The sequence below is a fragment of the Lactuca virosa genome, chromosome 1, assembly GCF_052849685.1.
Source record: "Lactuca virosa cultivar CGN04683 chromosome 1, Lactuca_virosa_CGN04683_v6, whole genome shotgun sequence".
NCBI lineage: Eukaryota > Viridiplantae > Streptophyta > Magnoliopsida > Asterales > Asteraceae > Lactuca > Lactuca virosa.
The window spans coordinates 258131766-258153389 of NC_136426.1; the positions used below are offsets into that span (position 1 = coordinate 258131766).

At 38.7% G+C, this 21624-nt stretch overlaps 2 protein-coding genes across 2 annotated transcripts; both read left to right on the plus strand.

Moving 5' to 3' along the window:
* Nucleotides 1-494: 494 nt before the first annotated feature.
* LOC145129433 (uncharacterized) lies at nucleotides 495-1943 on the plus strand. Its single transcript, XM_079064152.1, has 3 exons — nucleotides 495-1049; nucleotides 1123-1354; nucleotides 1444-1943. Exons 1-3 carry the CDS (start codon nucleotides 495-497, stop codon nucleotides 1941-1943), a joined length of 1287 nt encoding a protein of 428 aa, XP_078920278.1.
* Nucleotides 1944-15491: 13548 nt separating this feature from the next.
* BUG22 (cilia/flagella-associated protein) lies at nucleotides 15492-19038 on the plus strand. The gene is made up of 6 exons (XM_079085385.1): nucleotides 15492-15620; nucleotides 15766-15882; nucleotides 15969-16000; nucleotides 16148-16389; nucleotides 17464-17700; nucleotides 18776-19038. Exons 2-6 carry the CDS (start codon nucleotides 15830-15832, stop codon nucleotides 18782-18784), a joined length of 573 nt encoding a protein of 190 aa, XP_078941511.1. The 5' UTR covers nucleotides 15492-15620; nucleotides 15766-15829; the 3' UTR covers nucleotides 18785-19038.
* The last annotated feature ends 2586 nt before the right edge of the window (nucleotides 19039-21624 follow it).

Genomic DNA, 21624 nt, shown 5'->3' on the forward strand with positions numbered 1-21624 from the left:
GCATGCATTATCTTCGCGAAGATCACAAACTTCCTCCCCACATAATTCTATACCACCACCTCAATATTGCATGGACATTATGACTTGTTTTCCTGGTTTTGAAGAAGATTCACTTATGTACAACAAGGTGCTAGCCCTTTTCCTAAAAAACAGTTTAGCAAAATGTCATGGTTCCAACAAGTCACATGGCAAGAATTGAGTTCATGAAATTTCTGATGGATAAATGATTTCAAAGTCGAGTTAATGGTTTAGTGTTAGATTTTATGTTAGAGCATTATGTTCCTGTTTGACCTTATTATGCACGTTTGCATTATTTTCCTTTTTTGTCTTGTTTACCTTATGTGACAATTGCTTTATTCATTATCATTACCATTATGTTTAAGTTTATGCATTATCTTTCACATTATATTTTGATGATGTGCATCATCTGTTACATGTGTTATATCATTGAAAGTCCTATTAATGATACAGTTATATATGTTTTTCTTAATAGGATGGATATAAAAAATGATGAAAAATATTTGGATACAGACAGTGATGACACTAAATCATATGATGAATATAAAGAAAATTGGTTAGAAGAAGAGAAAATCTGGAAATTACTATGTGGTCTAGCCATTCAAGGGATGTTAATAAGTCATGCTTTAAATAAGACATGTACTTGTGTTTGCACTTCTAGTCGCACGGGAGCTATGTTTATTCAAGAAATACTTAATGATCATCCTAGACGTTGTTATGAAGCATTCAGACTACATGTACCGGTATTCAAAATGTTGTGTTCAGTCACACATTATGGGTTGAAGCCGACACGTAATTTGCCTGTTGAGGAGTTGGTTGCAATTTTCTTAATAACCTCAGCACATGGATGTGGAAATAGGTTGGTTCAAGAAACATTTATTCTTTCAGCAGAAACCATTCATAGGCATTTTTACGCAATTTTGAAAGCGGTGCTTAAGTTAAGTAAAGACATCATAAAGCCAAAAGCAAATTACAATGAAGAAGTATTGTCACAAATTTTAAACAACTGTCGTTATTATCCGATTTTCAAGGTATTTCATATAACTTTGCTTCATCTTTAAAGTGTTTCTCTTTAATAATGAATTTCTAAATGTGTATATATAGGATTGTATTGGAGCTATTGACAAGACACATGTGAAGGTATCAGTTCGTGGACATGAGCAAGCAAAGTATATTGGTAGAATAGGATACATAACACAAAATATAATGGCAGCTTGCGATTTTAATATGTGTTTTATATTTGCATGGGCCGGATGGGAAGGAACGACACATGACACAAGAATTTTCACGGAAGCATTGCGTAGACCTGAACTTAATTTTCCGCATCCAATGGATGGTTAGAACTATTTTATCTTCATAAAAACTTTATGTTTTGCTTACATGTTTTGAATTACTAACAATAGTTTGTTTTAATGTTCGTTATAGATAAATATTATCTTATCGATGTCGGATATCCAAATACTAGAGGTTATCTTGCTCTATATAAAGGGACTAACATTCTCTACCATTTACTAGATTTTCGTCGTGGACAGACTTCTGCCATATGTGCTCCAAAAGGAGCAAAAGAGAATTTTAATTACTATCATTCCTCGCTGAGAAATGTCATTGAACGGACTTTTGGAGTATGGAAGGATAGGTGGGCACTTTTAAAAGATATGCATGTTAAATTACCCTATGAAACACAAGTGAACATTGTGTTAGCATCTATGGCAATTCATAATTATATTAGAATGAAAGATAATACTGATGAAGCATTTAGAAGGGCACAACAAGATTCTTATAAACCACAAAAAGAATTCGATACTCACGCGTCTAGTAATGGTAATGAACTAGATGAAGATGCAAATGCACGTCGAAGTGATGATGATTTATATATGAGTGCAGTAAGAGATATGATTACAAGAGATATAATGCGATATAAGTGACAATTATATTATTTACGATGTATGGTATTTTGATGATTTTTAATTATGTATTTTGATGACTTATAATTATGTATTTTGATGACTTATAATTGTGTAATGTAAGCATGTCCATTTCGGTCATTTTACAAAAAATAAGCTAACCCAAACACTATTTTAAAAGGAGCTTATTAGCTTATAAGTCATTGTTGTGATATATCACCGGCTTAACTCTGTCTATCCGAGGACAGGAATGAAGTGTCTGTGACTCACAACAAGGAAAATGAAATCGTTAGTCGTCGTTCGGGAGGTTGTCCCGAAATGAGGCTCTGACGATCAAGTCAGTGAGGGTCTGAGAGAGTTGATAGCGTAAACAGAGAGTTGAATGGTTTTTTATCCTGGCCCCTTCTCATGGGGGAGAAGGGTGCCTTTTATACCTGCGGATAGGGGGAACAGATCCCCGACAGTATCTTCTACCTTTTCAGGTTTGGCAGGGGCTGGTGGATTTTGATTGGAGGATCATGTTCCATGAGTGGTTGTTCGCTATTAGTGCAGACTCTGCCAGAAGCGGTGTCCAGAGCACTATACCTGTCGCTCTGGGGAACTCTTGGTACTGTTTTGTCTTCAACGTTAGCCTTGGCGCTTGGGCACCAAGGAATGGATATGGGTTCGAAGGCAAGGAAGAAGGCCCGACGTTAGTCACGCGTTGCTCCTTGGCCGATCCGTCTGTTGACCTAGTAATTCCGTTATCTTTGAAGGATTCTCGGTGGGATACATCAACAAGTCCCCTAGGCTAGTAGACCTCAGCGTTGGCTTAGGGTAGCTGAGTTGTTCTAGCTTTGAACTTGACACGCGTTTGGCGAGGATGGCTTCTGACGACTGCTGACGTGACGGAGGCATTTTCGCAGACGGTTTTCATCATTGTAACCGGTTTGGCTTCTCGCTTGCATTTAAAACTTCCCCATTTGAGTCAAACTTCCTTTTCCTGGTTCTTTTCACTTTGCTGCTCTCGAGTTTTCCTTTCTTTTCCTATTTCTACTCCTTCGACGAACCATGGATGGCTTGAATATCGGGATCGTTCCCTCTTCAGGCGAGTTTGCCGCTCTTCAAGAGCGGTTTGGATTTCTTCCCGAGCACGGCGTGGAGTATCCTCGAAAGGGGGGATTAATTTCTCGTCTGCCGGAGGGGAAGGTCGGGGTCCCTATTCCGATCTTCAAGGCCAATCTGAGGCTACCGACGACGGATTTTTTTGATGAGATAATGTGCCAATATGGCTTTTGTGTGGACGATCTGACTCCAAACGCCGTCAACAAGATCGTTGGCTTTGAACTCGTATATCGGGTCCTTGGAGTTTTGCCACAATTTTGGTCCTTGATCATCAACCAAAAAGCTTCGAAGAAGAACTGGCAGGATCGGTGGATCTGGGTGAAGCACAATCTTGTGAGTTTTTGTTATCCTCGCTTAACCATTTTTTCCGATCGAGCGCCAGAACTGTTTGGGGCTAGCGCCACTGTGGCACAAGCACTGAAGACCATTTGTGTTAACGGCGAGGATTAGGAGGACCACGTGCTTGCTGCAGTTGGGATGAGTACTGCCTGGAGGGCCCGAGAGATGATGCCCCAGTTCTGCATCGAGAAAGACGGCAATCGCTTCCCCCCCCCCTTTGATATATTCTCGCTTATGTGTTGTGAACTGTGTTTGGATTTTTCCTCGCTTGCAGGTCATGAGAGGATTCTTGTGACATCCCCATTTTCACGGCCAGAAAAGAGCGATTTTGTTTATGCTTTATAAAAATCAGAGTACCTCTTTTAATAAAAATGTTGCGGAATTTGTTCCCAGTAAAACATGATAAATACGTTATCAAAACATTTCCTAAGAAATGTATTTTTATTCATTTTAAAACATTTGGGATGTCATCGTCAATACAGAAACATAAGCATAAACAGAACTTACATTCATTTACACTAGTGATCTACATCTCTTTAATCTCTCAGTGTAATATAACTTCGTATCGACACCTGTGATACAAATAAGCTTGAGTGGGTCAGGTTGGGAAGCCTGGTGAGTACACAGGGATTTCAATCCCACAATGTTATATCATATATATAATTTAGAACTCACAAAATATACAATTTCACCATATATATATATATATATATATATATATATATATATATATATATATATATATATATATATATATATATATATAAGCAACTCTTACCCCACCCCGTCAATCCTTACAACGAGACTATCCATACTCTCGGACCTTAAATTTTACCTGTTACTTAACCCATACTCTCGGATCTAATTCATGCTCTCGGATCAATAATTGTGCCCATTCCATACTCTCGAATTAGGGACAAGTGTCTACGTGTAAATCCATTCTCCCGGATTAACGACGAATGACTATGTCCTATCCATACTCCCGGACTGAGGACGACTGACTATGCCTTAATCCATACTCCCGGACTAAGGACAACTAACTATGTCTTAATCCATACTCCCGGATTAATGACAGTTAACTATGTCCAATCCATACTCTCGGACTAGTGACAATGACTATGTCTAATCCATGCTCCCGGATCAACGACATATACTAAAGTTCTATTCTTTGAGTATAACTCACTCGTACTCGTAAGAAAATACTACCTAATATTCCTCATAATTAATTTAGGTTTACTGTTTATCCTAAATCATCATATATAATCAGGTATGTTCTTTAACAAGTATTTCAGGCAACATCAATTAACTCGCACATAAACATATAATTAATACTTCAATCAATACTTGTATTAAAATCATGTTCATGAAAGGGACTATGCACTCACCTGCAAAGGTGGTGACTCGGTACTCGGACAGCACTTCGTTTACTTTAAAACAAATTTCCTTTGACAAAACCTGGTATCATTTCCACTAGAGTTTAGTCTAATGTTCAACGAGACTAATTAATAGTCTAGCTATTATTACTATTATATAAGCGTTAAACAATACTCTTCACCCACTATGTACAGACAGGGGCCAGACATGAAACACCCGAGGGCAGGATCATTTTGGCATATAGCACTTCTGAAATCCAACAACCCAGGCGGCCCTTCAAACTGGATTCCCCGCACCGCGAGTGGTTAAAAAGATATTATAACGACACTTATATAACCCGTAATAATAGCTCAAATAATTATTATAAGGTCCTAATAACGTTACTATATTTAAATAAAAGCTATATTAAAAATTAGGTAGGCGTATCTTACCTACGAGGGGGTTTGGCTAGAAGTCGCGCTCTGCAGGGGCAGAACTTCCGAGCCGAAAGCTCTTCTTCTCGAAGCCGTCGAGTGCTCCGAGGCTTTCTTCTAGCGCTAGGGGAGTTTTGGGAGGTTTAGAGAGAGTAGAGAGAGAAGGGTGGAGGTGTGAAGAAATGAGGGTGGAAGGGGTTGTATTTATAGGGTGAAATATGGCTGAAATTAGTGTCACATGTCACCATCTAGTGGCAAGCCTTGGGGAGAAAGCAATGGCCAAGATTGTGCCACGTCACCCCTTTTGCAGCAGCACCCTGCCGACTTCTAAACCCCATAACGTTCGCATACGAGATCTGTTTTTGACGTTCTTTATATCCACGCGTAGGTAAAAATAAGATCTACAACTTTCATTTTGACTCCGTCGGCTAATTCTCGGCCGATCTTAAATTTAACAGTACGAGGAGATTATACTATTAAATGTCCGCGTACAATTCATAACTTCTACATACGGACTCCGTTTTCATCTGTCTTTTTTACCGTTGAGTTCCTATTAATGAGATCTTCAATTCTCATTTAGGTCGCGTAGGCCAAAAACCGCTCAATCTAAAATTCGAGTTTCGGGTCGTGCACTGCTACGCCAAATCTTAGAAAATTCATAACTTCCTCATACGAAGTCAGATTTGGGCGTTCTTTTTTTGTATGTTCTCGGTTTAATGTATACTACAACTTTTGTTTAGATTTATAAGGCTAAAAAGTCCTTTATCAAAAATTCACTATTTACGTCTCCCGGTGTCGTGCCGGTTTTACCGTAAAACTTCGACGAGCCATAACTTCTTCGTTATAACTCGGATTTCGGCGTTCTTTATATGTACGGAACCCTTGTAACATATAATACAACTTGGTTAAGATTAATCCTTCTAAATAATCTTCTATCAAAAAATCATTTTTGATGCTCATTGTCTCTAAATTGACTAGCCCGGATCTGCGGGCGTTACAATTCTTCCCTTCAAGATGGTGTTGAGGGGCCGTTTTCAGGGCACCCTAAAATACCGCAAGGTGCCCTTGGTTAAGAAGCTTCCTCCGTCGGTCAGTCTTGACCGTGCTTTGGCTCTCGGTAGTCCTTCAGTCGTTTCTCCATCTGGGTCTGATTCTCCTGCTGGACAGGTGCTGGTTGATGCACATTTTGGCGGTGTTTCTCATGAAGACCCCCCCGCCTTCTGATACTGAGGGGGGAGGAGCCGTCAACTAGGCTAATCCAACATCGGACTCATGCAGCCTCTAAGCGGTGGCTTTCCTGGATGGATTCGCCACAGGTGGAGCCTACCCAGGCCGGCGCTTCGGAACAACGCCTTCTGAAGAGGCGGAACGTGGACTTCCTTTTAGGTGAAGACACGGTAGTTGTGGACATGCTCGATGTGGACACTCAGAAACAGTCGGAGGGGATGAAAGAAGGGGAAACAGAGCCGCCCCGTTAACCCAAGGAAGAACCGGTGGATACTACTGCTGAAAGCGCTTTTGGTGTGTACCAGGAAGCCAGTCATAAAGGTGCTCCCAGCTCGCCAGTTTTGCTTTTGGCTGGAGGAGACCCTGCTGAGGGCTCTTTTCCTGTTCCTCCGGCGGCGGCGGTCGTGTATGTGCCCGGGTGGGGGATAACTCGGGAGTCTCTCCTTTCCCAACACACGGTGGCATACGATTGGGGTCGTAATGCTTTTCCCCCGCCACTATCAAGGCCTTGGATCTTTTCTCGAGTGCTCATCTTTCTAACAGCCTCTTATATGCGGCTGTCCAGGTTGGTTCATCTATGGTTGCAACTGCATCTCGCCTTCGTCAGGGCGATTCCAGTTCTGGCGAGCTTGTTCAGATCAGGGTTGAGCGGGATGATTTGAGGGCCAAGCTGCTGGCGTTAGAAGGGGGAAGCATTCGTTCGAGGAGCGTTATGATCTCCTCGCAGGGGAGAAGACATCTATGAAGGATAAGGTTGTTGCTTTTGACGGGTCAGTGGAGTGTTTCTCCCAGCGTATTGAGGTGTTGGTGTAGGAGAAGAAGGCGTTTGAGGACCAGGTGGATCGCGCTAACAAGCAGATGGGGGAAGAGGTGGCGAAGAGGAAGAGCATGGAGGATGATATGGGGTGGTTTCTTCAGAAAGGGATTGTCCGTGTGGTGGAAAAGGTGGTCGAAATTTCTAAGTTTGTGATGGGAGTGAAGCAAATAAAGATAGAGTGCATGGTAGCTGATGTGGAGAATGGCAAACAGGAGGTCCGGGAACATGTCATTACTGAGAAGTTTATCCCTGGGGAGGCAGTTGCTACCATGGAGCATATTCAGGCGATGCACACTGCTGTGAAAGCGTTTATGGAGACAGACTTTGCCTCCTACCTCTGCCTGGGAGAGCTCGACATGGAAGGCCTTCGGTAGTTGTGTGATGATCTGACGCCGAGGACAGTCAGGTCGAAGGTGGCTCTTCTCATGCTAGTGCTTCCCCTGGTAAGTGATGGCTTTTATTTCCTCTTTGAACATTTCAGAACAATGTTTATGTTTTTTGGTATTTAAACAATGTTTCACTGCTTTTCTTTGGCCCTGTGTGGTCTTTGTGCAAATCCTGTGAGGTTGTCCAGGTAGACAATTTATCTTGTGTGTGTTAAATTCTCCTTCTTTTGGTTTGTTACACTATCGTTTTGTGTTGTCCTTGTATTTGGTGGTTTATGTTGGCCATCTTTGGCTTGAATTTTTCCCAGAGGCTAGTGTCTCCCTTTTGGGGGCGGTTGTCATTTATTTTGACGAGTTTTGGTGATCCTGAGCATCTGAGCCTGTTGTCTGTCCTTTGGCCCAGCCTCGTAGTGTGAGGCTTTGGTCAACTTTTAGGTATGGGCTCTAGCTGGCCTGCTTTGTTGGAACGTCCCTTTTTTGGCTAAAGCACTTTGTTTTGGGTCCTTTTTCTATGCCCCGGGTCAAGGAGAGTTGCACTCTGGCCCTTGTTATCTGAACCAGACCGAGATCGTCACCTCGAAGTCTGGGAGTTTACATGTTTTGAGGGAAAGGTTATGATCCTTTAAAGCCTCTTGTTTGTCATGGTCAGGAGTTGCGGCTCTACTGACCTTGTTGGTATGTTTGTTAGTGGGAAATTATGAGCCCTTGAGGCTTACAACTGTGTTTTCCTCCATGATTTTATTATTATACGGCACGGGTGATCAACCCTTTTTTGTTTGTCGTTTGTACGAAAGTATATTGATACTTGTTCACTCTAGATTTTCATTGCATATATATTTTGCATGATGTCTTGTAGACACCTACATCATTTAGGTAGGTATCGAGGGTTTGATAGCTGGTGCTATTCTACTTCTAGGTCTTATACTTGTTAGTTGGGGTGTGATTATCCGGTGGGAGTTTGAACACATGGCCCCTTCTCCTGAGTTCCTTCCAAGTTAGGACAATTGGCTTGGGTCTTAGGGCTCCCAGGTCATTGGGATGAGTTCTTCTTCTTCTTGGTCCTTCTTGCTCTGTGCCTTTCCTGTGCTTACAAGTTCTCTGATGTTTACATTCACGTGACTGGCTGTTTCTGGGATAATCGTCCTTCGGAAGACGATTTTCAATCTTTTCCATTTTCTAGTGTCGATTGCTTGGTTAGTATCTTTGGGAGGTTTCATGTCATCTGGTGTTGTCTTGTTGCTATTGATTCTGTTTTTCGCGGAGTTTTGGTCCAGGTGCCTTCATGGGGAAATCTTCTGCCAATTGCGGGCTCTTGCTGTAGCTGGTAGCCTCCTATTTGTATCTTCTTTTGCAGGGTAGGTCCCTGTCTTTCCCTCCCCGGCTTTCGCGGTTTCTTGGTTTTGTTTTATGGCAGGCTTCTTCTTCGTACCTTATTTCTTCTCTTCGCGAAGGCGCGTGGGCATGCTTAGTGGTATCCATCCCTGCTTTGGTGTTCATACTAACAATACGCAATGTATCTGGCGTGGTAATGTTGTTGCTACAGCACCCCCGGGCTACATGCCCGGGGTTTGTGCTCGTTCTTCTTATCGGAGGTGTGGTTACATTTCCTCTCGTCTTTGACCATTTTGGGTGGGAGTATCATGGTCCAACTTCTTTTTGGGATGCATACATTGGCCCACGCGGCGATTTCCCGGATTGACCTTGCTCGTGTGTTAATGGTTGTGACTGCTTCTGAACCTTTGGTTGTTCTGATCTTGACTGTACCATGTATTGTCGATGGGATAGCCTGTAATTGAAAAAGAGTCGGGCGCCCAAGGATGATATCATTATCGGATCTTTGCTTGACTACCGAGAACTCGATTATCCTGGTTACTTGTTCCTTCTCGTCGACACTGACTATAGTCAATGGTAGGTTTATGGTGCCGAGTGGCCACAACTTGTGTCACGTGAAGCCAACAAGTGGTGCCTGGCCTGGGTGTTTCAGGTTCCTTCTCGAAAACGGCGGGAGTTGCGTGAAATATTGTTTTTAAAGGATATCGATGCTGCTACCTCCGTTGACTAAGGCTTGCCAGGTCTTCTGTTGTTTGACCGTGGCAGGGATTATGATTGGATCTATTGGGTCCCAGTCGGGCACTCGCAGGTTTGATGGCGAGAAACTGATGTTTAGAGTGTCTCCGGGAGGGATCACATCGCCTTTGGCCAGCTGTTGGTGTTTATCTCGATCCTTGGGTCTCGTTATTGTGAAAATCTCATCTTTTTTGATTGGTTGTTTGCCCGCTTCGTTGCGGGTTCTCCCATCTTTTTGGTCAGCTTCGAACTTTGACCATAGGGTCCTTGCTATTTCTGTTAGGTCTCCTTTCAATTGCTTGTCTGCAACTTCTCTTTTGAGTATCACGCATTCTCCGGTGTCATGTGTTTTGCTTTTGTGGTATTCACAATATTTACTTTTTTCCTTCTCCGTCCGCTGTGGGGTTTTTTCTACGGCGTGTACTTCCGACCTGTGGCTCCTCGGATCATCTTTGACGAACAAGCGGAATCTGCGGGAGGAATATCTTGAATGTCTGCCCTATTTGTCGTGGTTTTCGTCGTTGCGCTCTTTATGGTTGTGGCCGAAGTAGGAGTCGATTGATTCTTTTTTCAGGTAGGCGTTCGCTATGGCCTTGAAATTTGCTTGTTTGTGCTCTTCTCCTTCGATCCGTCGGAGGTATTTTTCGACCCTGTATTTTAACTCGTCTCTGCATTTCGGTAATGTGCCTTGCATTTTTCTTGACAAGGGTCCTGGGAGTAGCTGTCACACCCCAAAACCGGAACGACGGAAACGTTCGGGGATGGAGGACGTCATGTACAGTATCACAACAATGCAAAGTGGTAAACAAGCAACAACATCATACATTGCATTAATAATATAATTTCATACAAGTGTGTTCTGTCAAGTTAAATAGACACCAAAAATATGTATCAAAATAAAAGATGAGTCTTGAACGAGCTCCATCTTCTCAAAACCTGGCACCGGTACCTGTCTACTGGTGACTGAGAATACAAGTTATTTTGAAAGAGTTTATCAGCTTTAAAGTTGGTGAGATCATAAGTATATTAGTGTCTGTATTTGTATGAAAGCATTTGTAAGATGTTTGTAAGATGTTTGTAAGATGTTTGTATAAGTTTGTAAAAGTTTGAATTCTCCTAGAAAACCCTATGTTTCCTACTAAAAGTAGCCTTCTACCAAGGCATCTAGTGTTTGTGTGTGTGTCTCTTGTAAGAGTATGTATTTTCCCAAATCTTACTATCATTAACCAAAAATATAGTTTTTACATTACTGTTCATTGTGTGAATGTTCACAAAGTGAATGTAATGGGAAAATGAAATAGTACTGTAGTGTTGTATTAAGTAACTACTGCTGTACTAACTAACTTAAACCAATTGTTATTTAAAGTACCATGTGATCGGCCTGTACCCTGCTACCGACTCATAGAAAAACGACGATGTAAGACGTCGTAAGAAATGTCGTTTGGCACCCGTAGACTTACAAGTCCCACTGTAGCGAGCAGCAAGGTGTAGGATAGTCAATCTAGTATAGATCTATACACAAACTCATACGCTCCCCCAATTAAGGAGATTCTGGATACAAAACGGTCATGGCAGGTGGTGTCATGCCCCGTTACGTGGCTCACATAACTGTAATAATGTATATGTAATGTATGTGCTAGCTGTATTGTGTGTTCTTCCTCTGTCTAGCCTGTATGTATGTTCTCTCTGTATGGTATTGTTTGTTTCTCTTCACTATGTATTATGTTTGTTTCTCATCACTATAAGTTATGTTTGTTTCTCATCACTATAAGTTATGTTTGTTTCTCATCACTATAAGTTATGACACATGTATGAACTGACTCATTGTATGTTTCATTGGTCTAGTAATAGATTTGTAACTTCCTAAACTATACCTATTATAGTTTACTAGTAATGTTGTTTGTATGTATGAACATGTTTATATACCCTTGCTACCCAAAGGTATTGAACTGGAAAGAAATAACCTTTTAAATCTATATACATATACATAATATATAACTAGGATTCAAACGACCTTCGGACAAATAACCCTGATACCCTAAGTCCACAACCAAACAAGGAACAGGAAGTAAGGTGAGCTATCAGTCCTAAGTCCTTTCAATCCTACTTATATAACTATATCTATATAGATACACTTTTAACAGAATATAAGTTTAAAAGAGTTTAAGTAACAATATTTGACATGTAAAAGGGTTTGACAAAAGCATTTGATATGAAAAAGAGTTTGTAAAACAGTTTGAAGTAAAACAGTTTGGTAGCACAGTTTAAAAAGTAAGAAATCCACTTGTTTGGTAGTTATTAATCACATGTGATTGATATAATAACTATAATTTTTCAACTTGTATTCCCCCCCCCCCCATAAAAGCATTTAAAACATTTAAAAGGTTAATTAAGGGGTATGAACTCGCCTGTAGTGAGTGGTTTGGATGAACGGAATGTATAGGATGCTAAGTGTCAAGTGAAGACTTGAACACACACAAGGATCCTAGTTAACATATAATTGCACATATATGTATCCAATTAGTCATTAAACAACTAATTAACCAAGTTAAGATATCCTAAGACATGTAAAACACTTGATTTAAGTGCTTATAAGTGCTAAGGATTGCATCTAAGGGTGGTAGGACCTTGTAATTGAGTTTAGGGTTCAAGGGTAAACTCCTTTGGAGTTTACGGTTTTGTGACCATAACCCCTTGAGTTTACGGTCGTAAACTCATGAGTTTACGGCCGTAAAATCATGGTACTTTGACCATTTTGTGCTTTGAAGCCTTAAAGATCATAAGAAGCATTCCTACTTCATGTTTAAGCCTTAGGAAGTGTTTAGGGCACCATTTCACTCCTTTGTGGAGTTTACGGTCCTTGGACCATTTGTCTTTGGGTTTACGGCCGTAAACCCAAATGGTTTATGGTCTTTTGATGTTTTCAAGTACTAAGCACATCAAGGAAGGGTCTAGGCTAGTTTCCAAGGCTTGGTAAGGGACTAGGGCACACTTTGGCACCCTTTTTAGGGTTTACGGTCCAAGGTGTTCTTGGACCGTAAACACCTTTGATCCTTTGATTCTTGGGTGTTTTCTTGATGATTAGAAGGGTAACAAGTCTTATAATACCCTAGGATAGAAGTACTTACTAGGTAGAAGCTTGAAAAGGTGCTAAAAGTCCAAGAACACTAGTGTGTGTTCTTGGTGTTCTTGGTGAAACTTGAAGATCTACACTTTTGGAATGATTTCACGGATGGAATCATGTAAGATCACTAGATTAAGTAAGATATCAACTTTTTAGGGATAGAAACACTTACAAAGTTGAAGATCTTGAAGAAAAGTTGGATGATACTTGAAAGAGAAATGGGTTTTGGATCTTGAAAATGTGAAAAGTGGTAAATAATGACTAAGTGTCATATTTATACCCCCTTTTAGGGTTTACGGCCGTAAACACCTTTGTTTAGGCCGTAAACTCCAAACTCTTGGAGTTTTGGGATATTATTGTTGCACAATAAACCCTAGGGCATCCTCTCTCCTGTTATCTCCTGAAGTACTAACTTTAAAACACTCAAACTTATTCCAAAAAGCTTGAAAGTTAGCAGAAACTATTCTGACTTCTATTGAATTGAATGGTTGTATAGAATAGAAATTTCGGGTTATCACAGTAGCCCCTGGGCAAAGGCGCCTGTGACTAAGAATTCTTCATGGCCTGGGACGCTTAAAGTTGCTAAGGTGAACCGGTCATAATATGCTCAGATAGACTCTCCCCCCTTTTGCTTGCATGCCTTGATCGAGTTGACATATCCTTTGACTTTTCTCAACTTCATGAAATTGTGGAGGAATAGATGTCTCAATTGTTCGAAGCTGGAGATGCTTCCTGGTCGTAACTCCTTGAACCACTTGCTGGTGTTTCCTGACAGTGTGACCGGGAAGTAGGTGCATGTGAACCTCTTGTCCATCCGGAGCGATGTCATCGTCCATTCATAAGTGTATATGTGTTCACCGGGATCTGTTGCGCTGTTGTATTTTCAGATATTTGGGATCATGGTGGAATGTGGTATTTCGTATTGCAGGAGCTCCTGGAAAAATGTCGAGCTAATGCTTGGTACCGAGTTGTACATGTGTGGATATGCAGGTGCTTCATTGGCCATTGCGTACTGCATGTGATAGGGGTTGGCGTACCCTTGACCATATTCGTAATAGTATCTGTGGTTGTACCCCGACGTTTGTGGCACATACACTGCCTGTGTGGGGTATGCATGCACCAACTAATTTAACTGTGAGCTCGACTCCGTTGGTCCCATGGTGTGTGAGTGCGTTCCCTGCACCGGTGTCCCTTGATTGTTGTTGTTTTGCAGTTGTATTGGGGGGGGGGGGGTACATGCCTTGGTAGTAGTAGGAGTAAGGGTTGAACGATGGTTGTTGTGCAAATAGCGGGACGCGCGACATGGCGGCCATCGGGGAAGACGGATAACCAGGAGGCATTGGTTGTATAGCAGATGTGATGGTGCTCGGGCACCAGGTGCTAGTCCATGCTTGCCCCGTGGATGGTTGCTGGTGAGTTGTTGGCTATGATTGTGTGGTCAGTGCCCTTTGGGCATCGTGGTGGTCGTCGTGGCCGGATGTGCCATTAAGGCGGGTGTCAGTCGCCATAAACTAGCGATGAACTCCGCCGTGGAGCCGACTGGCAACGTTGTCGGTGTTTGTGCTAGCGGATGTCCTTCCAGTGTCGAGAGACCACTCTCTTCGAGGGACTACATTGGTCGAACCGGGCTAGTGGTGTCACCTTCTTGCCGATGTAGTCCTTTGTCCGTCATTTTTGACGCTTGGTGTTGATAATTGGGTAATGTAAGACTGAATGTAATGTCGGATGACGCCAACTGTTGTGATATGTCACCGGATTAACTCCGTCTATCCGAGGGTAGGAATGAAGTGCCTGTGAATCACAATAAGGAAAATGAAACCGTCAGTCGTCGTCCGGGAGGTTGTCCCGGAACGAGGCTCCGACGATCAAGTCAGTGAGGGTCTGAGAAAGTTGAAAGCGTAAAGAGAGAGTTGAATGGTTTTTTATCCTGGCCCTTCTCTTTGGGGAGAATGGTGCCTTTTATACCTGCGGATAGTGGAAACAGATCCCCGACAGTATCTTCTACCTTTTCAGGTTTGGTAGGGGCTGACGACTTTTGATTGGAGGATCGTGTTCCATGAGTGGTTGTCCGCTATTTGTGCAGACTCTGCCAGAAGCGGCGTCCAGAGCACTACACATGTCGCTCTGGGGAACTCTTGGTACTGTTTTGTCTTCAACGTTAGCCTTGGCGTTTGGGGACCAAGAAACGGATACGGGGTCTCAAAGGCGAGGGCGAAGGCCCGACGTTAGTCACGTGTTGCTCCTTGGCCGATCCGTCTGTTGACCTAGTGATTCCGTTATCTTTGACGGATTCCCTGTGGGATACGTCAACAGTCATAAGCTAATCCAAACAATTTTTTACCTTATAAGCTAATAAGCTTATAAGTTATTAAGACTATGTTTGACGTACTAGCTGAAAAGCTAGTTGATAGCTGAAAAACGTACTGTTAAATAAAAAGCTAGCTGATGGCTGAAAAACTAGCTGATAAAAAATGACATTTGTAAAACTAGCTGAAAAGCTAGCTGAAATACATAATATTACATAAAAAATATATTTAAGAGTATCTATTTCTATAATTAATTAAGGGGTATATTTATAAAATTTTCAAAAAAAAATTAAAAAGCTAGTCTAAATAGCTTTTTAAAAAGCTACCGTAACTTATAAACTGCTTTTTCGTTTCCTGCAACAATATACAAAATATAAAAAAAATATATAAAGAGGAAAAGAAAAAAAAAAACTCGCAGCGTAAAAGGGTTTTGATCTCTTCACAATAATTAATTCTCTCTTGCTTTTCAGCTAACGGCGGTGGCAGACCGGCAATCTTTCTTCTACACGACCGTAAACGGCGGTGTTGTATCTACCTTCCGGTACCTTTCGTATCCCTCTCCAATCTTCTCAAATGATCTCCATCTTTCCCCAATTCGGGTGGTTTTGGTGTTCGTATGCTTTTCCGCATCCTCTAAACGAATTGATGTTGGCTTTGTCTAATCATCCCTGTTTACCTTTTTGTAGTCCATAGTTCTGTATCTTGTTGCGAGCGAATCTATCCATAACCCTATTCTGAATCCCTGTACCAATGTTCAAGAACACATTCCAGTCTGGTTTTCTATCTATTTTGTACAGCCTTGGGTAGGTCTTCGTGCTATTGTTCGACTATGTAATTTTGTATTTTAATGAAAGTTTTATTTATGTAAGTAATTGGATGTGTTGTGTAGGAGCAAGCCCTTGCAGATATGGGATAAAGAAGGTCAGTGGTGACTTCTCTACCATTTGCATCGATTTTCAGCTCTGTTTAAGCTTTGACTATTTACGAATTTATTTAGGGTTAAACGCTCATTGATTGAACACCCTTTGAATGGGTTGAAATAATATTTATAGTTTTTGGGTATTTTAGTTGTTAATGGTCAGGTGAAACGCACACAAGATGAAGACATACAATCAAATATTCTTGAAATTGTGGGAACAAATGTCCAGTCAACATATATTACATGTCCTGCTGATCCAGCTGCTACACTTGGCATAAAGCTGCCATTTTTGGTTATGATTGTGAAAAATGTGAAGAAATATTTCACATTTGAGATTCAGGTGTTGGATGATAAAAATGTTAGGCGTCGTTTTCGGGCTTCTAATTTTCAAGTGTGTAAGTCTTCCCTAAATAGCAATGTACACTTTCATTTATTTGTGTATAGCATCATGCTTTTATTCTTTTCTATTACAACATTGTACTTCCAACTTTTTTCTGTCGAGGCGTTGCATTTTGAAAAATAGCATCGTATTTTCATTTTTATTTTCTTTTTTCTTATTAGGGCAATAAATCTATACAGTTATAGAAATAAATTTGCTTTGCATCTTGATGATATTGCTATAATTGTGACATGAAGAAATGAAAGTAGAATGTTATAATAAACAAATAATGGAAGTACATTGCTATTTTTTGCATTTAACCTAAAAAAACGTGACATTAATGTTAGCACAAACTTATTACCACTTTATATTTTTCTTCATTAATTTGTATCTCATTAGCAAATAGCAACTTACCTTCACCAATTTAATATCGGTGCTAAAAAGCTAAACCATAAAGTACATGTTCATATGCATATGGTACAAGTGCCTTATGCACAAAATAAACACTCGGCGGAGAACTCTTATCTATCAAAATGCGAGAAATAGCAGTGTTTTAATCTCTTTTTTTATTAGGATATTATACATTAAAATATCTGTCTAATTATATGTTGATGATATTTGCTATAATTGATAGATTTTTCAAATACAATGATATAATAAAAAGAAATAGAAGTAGGATGTTCTAATAAAGAAATCAATGGAAGTACATTGCTATTTTTTGCATTAAAGCCAAGAACTAAACCCTAAAAAGTAACACCAAGTTATCATCACTCGGATAGTTTTTCTTCATCAATTTATATTTGACCACCTACCACCATCAACTTGATTTTGTTTTCTTAAAATCTTTAAGCCTAATGTACATGTATATATGCGTACAGTACAAGAACAATATGCTTGCAGTGTTAGAATGATTCTAACAATGCATGCATATTGTTCTAATAGAATACCCTTTATTGTGTTTTATGTTTCTTTCTTGTTTTATAAGGATAACATAATCTTTCTTTACAATTCCAATTCCTTTAGAATCCATGAACCAAAAAGCGGGCCTTAGTTAGAATTAACATTGTTTATGTTTAAACTTTAAAGGGTATGACTCGAGTGAAGCCATTTATATGTACAATGCCTTTACGAATGGATGAAGGATGGAATCAAATTCAATTGAATTTAGCGGATCTCACACGTCGTGCATACGGAACAAATTATGTTGAGACGCTTCGTGTTCAAGTTCATGCCAACTGTCGCCTCAGAAGAATATATTTTTCCGACCGCCTTTATTCCGAGGAAGAACTCCCACCCGAATTCAAACTTTATCTTCCCATGCAGGTTAATTACCTCGTGTTTTTTTCTTTTTTTCTTCGTTAATTCCTGAATTTATAAAGTAATTGATAATGATATCTGAACTGATAAAGTATTGCTGATATAAATATTGGGGTTAATCTAAAAAAAGAGGTGTTTTTTTCGGATTAAATATTGGGGTTAATCTGAAAAAAAAACTTATATGTTTTCATTTTTTTCCGAAAATAGCCCTCGAACTTTTTCTTTTTCCGAAAAAAACCTTCAACCTTCTAAATGCTTCCAAATAAACCCTCAACTTTTTTAGTTTTTCTCGAAAAAAACCTTACATTTTACAATTTTTTTTGGCAAAAATGACTAAAAGGGCCAAATAGGGGAAAATGAGAAAATACAAGGTTTTTGTCAGGCAAAAAATAAATTTGAGGTTTAATCCGGAAAAAACACAAAATATAAGGGTTTTTTTTTTTTTTAGATTAACCTTAAATATTGTTTCTTTTTTGGACCGAATGCACTGCATGAATATGAATAAACGACTATTTCACCCTCCTGTTTAAAAATAATAAATTATCATTTTTTTAATAACTGTTATAAAATATAAATATACAAAATAATCGTTTATTTAATAACCATAATAAATAAAAAATGCACACCATCACATTAAATAACTTTTAAATTTTAAATAATTTAAAAATAAGATTAAAAATATACATCATCACATTGCAACTCAAAATGAACAATTGGTATAAACAGATTATAGATAATTAATTAGATTGTTCTAGAAGAAGGTTAACAAAAAAAAAAAAAAACAATGCACAAGGATTGCAACCCATTAAATTTTCTAAACATTAAGTCAAAAAGTAACACCTCCGTTTGATAAAACCGAACCATTTAGTGTTAATTGATTCCAACCTCTTAATGGTTAAGAGAAGATAGGATTTTCAAAATACAAAACTATAATAGGAAAAAAAGAAAAATTGAAAGTAAGTTTCCATTTCTTGAATATACATGAATTTATTTTTTACATATTTGGCAACACCACTAATTTTGAGATTACACTACATATACATATGTTCAAGTCACTTAAATCGTGTTTGTTTGCTTGCAGAAACAATGATTCCGCATAACAGAAAGTCTCACTTTGCTGCTCATTTCAACCTTTTCAAACTTCAGTTATTATGATATGTTAAAAGTTAAAACTCTCAGTGATTTTAATTTTTAACGTGTTTAGGGTGTTTGCAATCTTGATTGATATTGGTTTTTACTTTTTACTTTTTATTGATCGACTTTGAAGGATGAAAATTGGTTTTGTTATTGTTGATTTGTTGTGTTATGATACTTGTAATCAATGCAATTGTCAAGTGATGTAAATTGTAGTTCATCTTTGTAGATTTTCGATCATCTGGGAAGGCCTTATCTACATCTACATCAAAATTTATAAAATATTAAAAATATAAATTTAAAGATTAGAAAACGAAAGAAATTAAAAGGGTATAATAGTTATTTCGAGTTTGGTAGGAACCAAATCTGAAATAAAGTTTTTTGTGTGGGATATTATATAGATCAAAAATTATAAAATCTTAAAAAGAAATGTTTAAAAATTCATAAATAAATTAAAAAAACATAATAGTCATTATGAGTTTGGTAGGAATCAAATCTGAAATAAAGTATTTTATGTTCGGATACTTATTGCATGCATACGGAAGGCCTTATCTATATCAAAAATTATAAAATACTAACAAAAATGTTTAAAAGTTCTGAATAAAATAAATTAAAAAGATATAATAGGCATTATGAATACAGGGAGCACATCTAAAATAAAGTGTGTTGGTTTGTTTGCAGTGGCGGATGCAAGAATGAAGTTAACGGGGTCCATTATACATAAAAAAAACATATAAAAATATAATATTAAGAAATTTTAAGATACTTTTAGTTTTTTTCAGCAAAAAAAAAAAGAGTTAAAGAGGGACTTTTCTTGTAAGAGTGGTTCCATGGAGGGGCTTTCTTAGTAAAAAACGAATTGTTTAAAGGTCTTTTTGGTAATATAATAGGTGGGACCCACTTCCAAACGGGGTGCATGGACCCCACTTCTTACTAGCTACATCCGCCACTGTTTGTTTGCATAGATTTTCGATCATTTGGGAAGATCTTGTCTATATCAAAGATAATAAAATATTAAAAAGCAATATTTAAAAATTCGGAATAAAATAAATTAATAATATTGTGAGTTTGAGAGGTACTAAATCTAAAATAAAGTTTTTTGTTTCGGATATTGTTGCATAGATTTTAGACTATAAGACTTTATCTATATCAAAAATTATAAAATATTTAGAAATTAAAAATAAAATGAATTAAAAGGATATAATGGCCTGGACAATATCTGAACTACAGTTTTTTGTTTTGGATATCTATTCCTACTACGAATGATTTTGGATCCCAAACAATAAAAAACAACTAAAGGACCAAATTTATAGTTTACTCGAATATTTACTTTTTGTTTCAACTTGTTTATTATTAGAGCATAGAGCGTATAGTTATTTTTCCCTTTTTTATTCTTTTAATCAACATCTACTAGTACAGAAGTGTTTATTTTGTTGTGCTTTTTAGATGATCATTTATTTATTTAATAATATTTCATTTCACTTCTCATTTTATATTTACATCTTAAATTTTATTATTTTTTTAGTAATTATTTTGTTTCATTAAATATTTAGTAATATTTCATTTTTAGCATTCCAATATCAATATTAAATTACCATTATATAATATTTTTCTATAGAATTTCAAAGTTATCACCATAAGACCCAAGAAAAGTGTGATTTGCTATTGAGTAAAAAACCAATCTACCGGTGAAGTCTTAAATAAGCAAACAAAACTTGAGCAAAGTAATTATGAATTTCGATTACGTAATAGTATCACTAAATTTTCTTTCACCAAGAAAGAGTTTGTTTTCACTAAGAAAACGGGTTGTCACAAAGACGATTGACACAAAGCCAACGACGACACCAAGCCACACTTTAGGGTTTCACCCTAATGTGGTATATATACTAAAGTATTCTAGAAAATCCCTATAATCAAGGGCATCAACGTCAGCATTTGGAGATCAGCTTCATCTTCAATCATCAGCGTCAGGGTCAAGCTGATCAGCTTCAGCTTCAACAGATAGTGAATGACCATCAGTGAGTGTCATCAGCGTATCATCTGATCAGTGTGTCATCAATGTATAATCATCAGCGTCTGGAAAAACTGATCAGTCTTCAATAGATGGTGTCTTCATGCCTTTGGTGCTCATAGAGTCTTCAGGGTCTTTCATACATCAGGGGATGTTCTTCAGTCTTTGACATTAGAACTTCCATCAGCATATCTTCAGATTAACTAACTATAACTATAGTGTATATATTTTGCATCATCAAATCTATATAATTGAGTGACCCAACACTTTCCTAATAAAAGATCCTCGGATATTGGTGATTATTCAAGAACGCTTACGTCGTTGTTGGAACCCGCAACCTCGAAAAAAGCATGCCAAATCCATAAGTCTTAGGAAGCAACAACCTCTAATACCAACAAAGGCGCTCCATGATGACCACTTATCTATTGGCCTTTCCATGTGTAACGCCATTGTTCCAGGTATTTTCATAGTGAGCATGATTCATTAAAAATTGGCAAAGTTGGTCCCTATGCTGGGCATACGAGATAGGTACGCTGGGCGTAAGTCACTAAAAGGATTGCAAGTTTTCCTCTCGTATGTTGGGCGTACGCATGCATACGTTGCGCATACTCATGCAGAGGGCAAACCCTAAGTTTTAGGGTTTGGACCCTATTTAAAGGACTTAATGGCCTCAAACCTTCCTTACCTCCAACCTTCATCCCTCTTAGTCCTCATCTCGAAATCCTAATTCATGTGTGCAAGTGTTGAAGATTTTTAGTGATATTTTGGTGTTCTTGGTGGTGAAG

Bases quoted from the DNA above. Each gene is read 5' to 3' on its own strand.
- BUG22 (XM_079085385.1), top strand. From the start codon at position 15,830: ATGTTCAAGAACACATTCCAGTCTGGTTTTCTATCTATTTTGTACAGC. The intron at 15,883-15,968 runs GTAGGTCTTCGT...TGTGTTGTGTAG, and splicing joins TCTATTTTGTACAGCCTTGG to GAGCAAGCCCTTGCAGATAT. The intron at 16,390-17,463 runs GTGTGTAAGTCT...TAAACTTTAAAG, and splicing joins TTCGGGCTTCTAATTTTCAA to GGTATGACTCGAGTGAAGCC.
- LOC145129433 (XM_079064152.1), top strand. From the start codon at position 495: ATGGATATAAAAAATGATGAAAAATATTTGGATACAGACAGTGATGAC. The intron at 1,050-1,122 runs GTATTTCATATA...GTGTATATATAG, and splicing joins GTTATTATCCGATTTTCAAG to GATTGTATTGGAGCTATTGA. The intron at 1,355-1,443 runs GTTAGAACTATT...TGTTCGTTATAG, and splicing joins TTTTCCGCATCCAATGGATG to ATAAATATTATCTTATCGAT.